At 36.9% G+C, this 6450-nt stretch overlaps 1 protein-coding gene across 5 annotated transcripts in view; it reads right to left on the bottom strand.

Moving 5' to 3' along the window:
• si:ch211-266g18.10 (titin) overlaps positions 1–4714 on the bottom strand; it is a 36695-nt gene extending 31981 nt beyond the window's left edge. For 3 of the 5 annotated variants that reach the window (XM_053237346.1, XM_053237348.1, XM_053237345.1), the window contains exons 1-2: positions 4376–4713; positions 33–230 (exon numbers count right to left, since the gene is read on the bottom strand). In XM_053237346.1, the coding sequence (XP_053093321.1) occupies positions 33–230; positions 4376–4394 (217 nt within the window). In that variant the 5' untranslated portion in view covers positions 4395–4713. Of the gene's footprint in view, positions 1–32; positions 231–4375 lie in introns of all 5 variants that reach the window. The other 2 variants (XM_053237347.1, XM_053237349.1) reach the window with 2 other exon arrangements.
• Between the last annotated feature and the right edge of the window lie 1736 nt (positions 4715–6450).

Below are 6450 nucleotides of genomic sequence, written 5' to 3' on the forward strand. Positions count from 1 at the left end.
GATCATCTGACATATCAGATAAAGTCACTTACTTGTCAGCTGCTCGTCACTCACAAAGTCAAACATAAAAATTCCAGCTGCTGACCAGGAGATTAGAAGAGAAATGATGATCAGCCACTGTGCAGGACGCTTTAAGACCCTCATGAAGCCGTGGTTTATCACCTCACGAGGTGTCAAGTGCACGGCTTCCTGATTTTGGACGTCCATACTGACGGGCTCTGCTCCAGAATCTACAGTACAATAGGACGGGAATAACAGGGACGTAATTACAAAATGCATTTCAGTAATTGCGCTCATACATTTCTTTTAGTCACACCATCTTAAGATATTACACCTCCCTGCCAACAGAGGTCTCCCTCCCCTGTGTTCTAGCTTACCACTTCCAGGTTACTTCCTGTTTTTAGAGTATATAAGGCCCAAAAACCTAACTGATGCCTCATTGAGTCCTTGAACTTACATCTTAATACCTGTGACCTGGAAATTAATAGAATTCCACCATCTTTAAAGCAATACCAATTCTTAAAATGTGCTCAGATGAATCAAGGAACAAGAAGAGAGGAGGCTTTTGGATCAAGGACACACAGGTGCTTTCTACACAGAAGTATTTTTTATACTAACACGTGTTGTAAGCCTAGGGTATAAATGCTCAAACTCCCCTCCAAAACCCAAATCATAATAAATGACACCACAAATCCAAAATGAATAATCTTAAATAAATACAATGAGTACAAATTAAAATACAAATTAAAGTCAATTAATATGCCTTGCTTTAAAAACAGAGAAGTCAGAGGATGAGTAGAATCTTGTTTAGGCTGAGACATCGATATTTAAGTGTGTGATGTACACATGCAATTATGTTTTAATTAATAAGTGCATTCATTAAAGTCACTTTAAATTGAAGCTTTAGTGAGCAAGGACGTCTCATTTGGTAATTCCTTCTGTTCTTGTTTCCTTTTCTTGCATGCTTTCTTCACTTCCTTGAAGGGAAGAGTTAAGAAGCGGGGAAAGGAAATGAGGAGGAGGAGGCACAATTAAATAAATAAGAAGCAACCCCAGTCATTGCAACATACAACTTTGCGAAGTCTTGCCAATCCAAGTAATGTTCACTCTGTGCCATTACTGTGTTTTCAAGGCACACTTGCTTTGCCGATTGTTTACTATAGGCAGTGTCATGTCTCTCCGTGTTTAGTCCTTGCTACCAATGCAAGATTTTTTTGACCCTCCTGCATGTTTACCCTCAACCATCTCCCAAGACTTGCATGTTACAGACAATCAATATTATGTACAACTGTTATTACAAGTAGGACATGTCATGGGGATCTTGAGTGGGACAGCTTTCTAAGCTTTTGCTATATTGTTGAGAGTTTGTGGGTTTGAATCCTAACAATTCCATGGCTATTCATGGCCAGGAGTTCAGGAAATCATAAATGGCCCTAGTGTCTGAGAGGCCTGTCATTCAGACTCATATTAGAAAATCACAGATCTCTGTTGAGTCATACAGAAGAGAGCAGTTAGTGCTCTCCTCCAAGAACATTGAGCTGTTAGAGATGTGCTGCTTCCATGTTAACCTTTGGCCAGACTGGTAGCTGATTTGAGATATAAGAAACCTAGTGTAGTTAGTGGGTGGAAATTGCCATTGGCTAAATTAGGAGAAAGTGACCAAAACAGTTAGTGTACCAGTAATGTTAATTAAAGAAAGCAACACATTTTTCAGATTAAATCATCACCACAGCTGTCCACAACCTACAGAGGAATTTGAAACAGCACTCTGCAAAAGAACTGCAGCGAATTTTCATTTAAGAAAAAAAAAATCACTAGATCACTAAAAAAATATCCAAGTCTTATAAACCTGCATAACAGTATATCTAAGAGAACTGATAGTTATCAAGGCAAAGGATTGCCACACCAAATATCACATTGATTTAGTTGTTTACTGTTTACCTTTCTTTATAGTATTTTTTAATATTTTGACATTACATTTCAGATTTTCTCATTGTCACACCAAAAGTTAATTATTAGTTCATTTTTAGCACCTAACAACCCCTAGTGAACACTTTACAGAAAGTACAGACACCCACATTACATGCATTTTCCGATTTCAGCTCAGCATTAAAGAGGAAAAGAAGAGACTCAGAAGTCTTAGAAACCTTAAATGCATTGAGTCACTAAATGGCCTGACTTCTGTAGAGGACAAACTAAACCTGGGACACTCAGTGCCAGAATACCAAAGTGTTTGAGGGGCTCTGCAGGGTAAGAACAAGCAAGACAGCAAAGCCATTACAGGCTTTTGATAGCAATGTAGGAGACACAGAAGCAGGGTGAGATGATCTTTTAGATATTTCAGTGAGAACTCTGAGTTTAGTCGCTCTCAGGGCTAGTACACGGCGTTACAGGCTGAACAGATTATAGGTTAATATTCACAGAGATTGTCTAGAGCTCTCATAAAATCCCTCAGTGTAAAGCACAGTGACCAAATGTACTCCAGCCAGTACAGATTACCCATGGTGCTAATACAGTGCATTTAGAAACATCCTAATATTGTTGTCAGTAGTAAGCACTGTTGAATTCTCCAATCTGTTTAGACAGGAGGTGTTGATTAATTTTCTATAACAGCAGCTCTGACAATGGTGCAGCTGTAATTCAAATCGCAGGTTATCTCTTCTGTAGTAACAGCTCATTCATAGAGACTTCTAAGGCAAAAGATACATCATCTAAACCTAATTATTAACTGGTTTAAAAAAAAACGTGTTGCTGTTTAACAAAGAAAAATGTCTAATTATTGAAATGGGGATGTTTTCTGTTAGGAGGCATTTATCGAGCATTTATGGAAGGAGTCTCTAGTGTCAGCACTTTGTAACAGTCATGGGAAAGTCTTCATGATGGAGAACAAAAGGGAAAAACGAGAGGTTGGTGAGGAAATGAGCGATAACAGAACTAATGTGTTTCGTGACATTTCACAATATTAAATGTAACTATAAAAGGATAAAAAAGTGTTACTCTTAAATAAGTTAAAATTGCAATAGAGGAGGAATAAAAGACACCATCTTAAATGTCAAAGCAAGCGACTAATTGTTGAAATGACTCATCAGAAATTCTCTTTCCTACATGTACTAGTCTATTTATTTCAAATGACTTGACTCGACAGGAGCTGACTCTTGCTGTAGGCCAAATATTTCACACTTCTCATATGTGCAGTCCAGAAGCTATCTTTGGTGTACTGCATATCAGGATATCGCAATCTTTCTAAATGTAAATGAACTTGTGTAAATAATTTTTTTGCGCCAAGACTTAGTAGAGAAAATAAACGCCGAACTGCACAGAGCTCCTTGTTAAACCTTGGGTCAAAACAGTAACATGATACAGCAAGGCTGTATGAATTACATAAGTGTTATATTACTCTACTGTCATTGGACAGTGGATATGGCACAGTCTTCAGTGATAAACACATCGTTTAGTGCTAAATGTCATTACATAAGCTTTAAAACTATTATAGTTTTATAATTTTATACAGTTTGATTATAGTTAATGTAATAAGTCAGCAATAAACCATAACAGGATGTAGTGGTGGCTCAATGGTTACAGCATTGGGCTACTGATTGGAAGGTTGTGAGTTCAAATCCCAGCACCACCAAGCTGCCATGGGTGAGTCCTTGGTCAAGATCCTTAACCCTCATCTGCATCTTATCTCAATTGTAACTCAATTTGGATAAAAAAACATCATCTAAACACACAAATGTTGTGGATTTGCTTTACTTTAAAGGCACATCCCATCCTGAAGTGTTTTATTCCTCTTATACCACAGCAAATTGCCAATAATTACACGTTTTAATTCAGTAGATTATAAGCATGACACTTTTTTATCCATTTATAGGTACATTCATTGTGAAACCACTTTTGTTATTAATAATTTGTTTTGCAGCTTGTCATGTTACTACATGTTAAGCCCTTCGTCATGAAGACTATCTTGTGGTGGGAAAATTAAAGTTATAGCTTTACCTTTTTCTGTTACAAAGCTCTGATACTGGAGACTCCTTCCAAAAATGTTACAACAACCTCCCCTTAGAGAAAGCTTTGTGTGGCATGATAGAGATAGAAGCCTTGTATGCAAAGACTGATCAATTTTTTTTTTTTGCTGAACCTTTAATTTCATTGGATAATCACAGAAATCGATTGATTTGTCTTTAAAAAAAAAAACACTTCTGATAATAAGTGTTGTTGCTGCTGCCATGTGCTATATCCAACTAAACAAAAAAATGTAGATATTTAATCTGTGTGCTATCAAATCTGGTATTACATCATTAAAAAACACACAGCGTATATATTATATGCAATCTTTCAACTAACTTATAAAGTCTATAAATAAATAATGCAATACCTTCAGTTTCATTAGTCATAGTGTGACTTGCTGTGGAAGCTTCAGCTGATCTTGTCCTGTCCCGTTGCAGTGGTTCCACCTGTTTGATGTTAACGCTGCCCGGCTTGTTAGTCCCCCCATACAATCCACAGGTGGAACCTTGTTAACTGAGTCCAAAAAAATCTAATTTTCCAAAGTATATTCAGTGAGCATGGTGAAGGGCAGTGTGGCAAGATGGTGTGGGGGAACTCCAAAGAGGCACTAAGGCTCTACGGATAAACAGGGGAGGCAGCAAACACGCTTGCTAATAATTTCACCGGCGTAATTGGTGCCTCACATGGCCATGGCACAAGAAAAAATGCACAAGAGTTTCAAGGTAACCTTATCCACCACAGCCACTGGTTATTCTTAGCCTGTGTTCCTTCCACCAGCTGTTCACGGCCTTGCCTTTTTAGGCTGCAGGGGGGACGGGGGGTCTGACCTCGTCAGCCATAATGATGTGTTGATATGAACTGGATCATTAGTTTTCCATTCTCCATTCACTGTCATATGTATGTTTATTAAAAATACTCACGCCTTGCTTTGACTTTCTTTCAGACTGACTCGGACAAACTGATGCATTGCTTTAGCACTTAGATCTCATATCCTTTTTAAAAACAGGCTTGAATCAAATCTCAGAGGATATATTTTCATCTGGGATTTCAGAGAACTGATCCACTTATTTATAACCAGCAAACTAGAAGCCGAGAATGGAGCAATATGTAATAGCCCTCATCTGGTTAAAAAAAAAAAAAAATGTAAAAAAGTCATGTTACAGAAAGTAGAAAAATATGAAATAATGTTGCACGCACCAGAAGGCCATTCTGTTTGTATTGAATGCTTGATTCAATACAAGATCAACAAGATTTATTTAAACAAGATTTATTAGGGAAGCATTTTTGAGCATATAGTATATAACAGCCCTCCTCTGGCCATTGACAGTATTACTAAAGATATTTTAGTAATACTGCTTCAGGATCAGGGTCAGAAACTAGCAAAAATAATGGATTGACACTAAAAGACAATCTGTTCCTGTTAATGCTGATTTGCTGTTGCTTTTGTCCAGGTTGTGATATTAGATAGGATGGTTCAAATTTCTAATATCTAGCAGTAGCTCAACAATGACACTATTATGGTTGAGTAATGGATTATACCTTACGTATATTGATGTCTGTTTTTTCTCTGAACGACAGATTTATACCAGCCTTTCCCCCTTTTTTTTGTCTTAAAATAAAATAAAATATGAACGCTTTAAACAAATTTAACAAAGATGGTTTTCTCCACTGATCATATTATTATAAATATTGACATAGATGATATTTATGATTCAATATTATCTGTGATCGATCATAATCGTTGCATTGACTGTAGCAGACTAGTGATTGTGAAAGTGCGGCACCTCTGTTCGTGCTAAAGGAAATTTTAATCAAATATTATAAACCTTTAAACAAAACCAACTTATGCAATGAAAAAAAAAAAAACTCTGGGACGGCATTTTGTAGGAAAATAAACAACAGGGATGGTGTGATGTGGCCATGAAGTTGATTATTTTCCAATAACAGCATGTCTCGAACTCTTTTATTCCTCTTATACCACAGTAATTTGCTCATATTAATATTAAAATTTCACGATATACTTTTTATCCATTTCTGGTTACATTTAAACAAGTTAGTTCACATTATCACTAATGTTACAGCAGCTATAAACAGCTGTTTCCTCACCTCACCTCTTTTCCACACTCTTGATGTTAATACGGGGGGAATAAATGCAGATTGTCACAGAGAAACCAGAAAGCGCAAAGACCTGAAGACCTTCCTGTGTGGAAAACTTACACTGACAATGGAGACTCCTTCCATAAATGTTACATCAATAAACATCTCCTTACAGAAAACTTCACCATATCAACGATATCTTTCTTTGTTAAATAACGACACGTTTTAATATCAGACTTAAGTGTCCGTCATACGAGACACTGTGTTTGAGCCGGTACTTGAAATGATAACGTATTCGAACAAGCGCATTAACGTAAACGTGTCATTTGCCTTGCAGCTGTTTAA

Source organism: Pangasianodon hypophthalmus, chromosome 10, assembly GCF_027358585.1.
Source record: "Pangasianodon hypophthalmus isolate fPanHyp1 chromosome 10, fPanHyp1.pri, whole genome shotgun sequence".
Lineage (NCBI taxonomy): Eukaryota > Metazoa > Chordata > Actinopteri > Siluriformes > Pangasiidae > Pangasianodon > Pangasianodon hypophthalmus.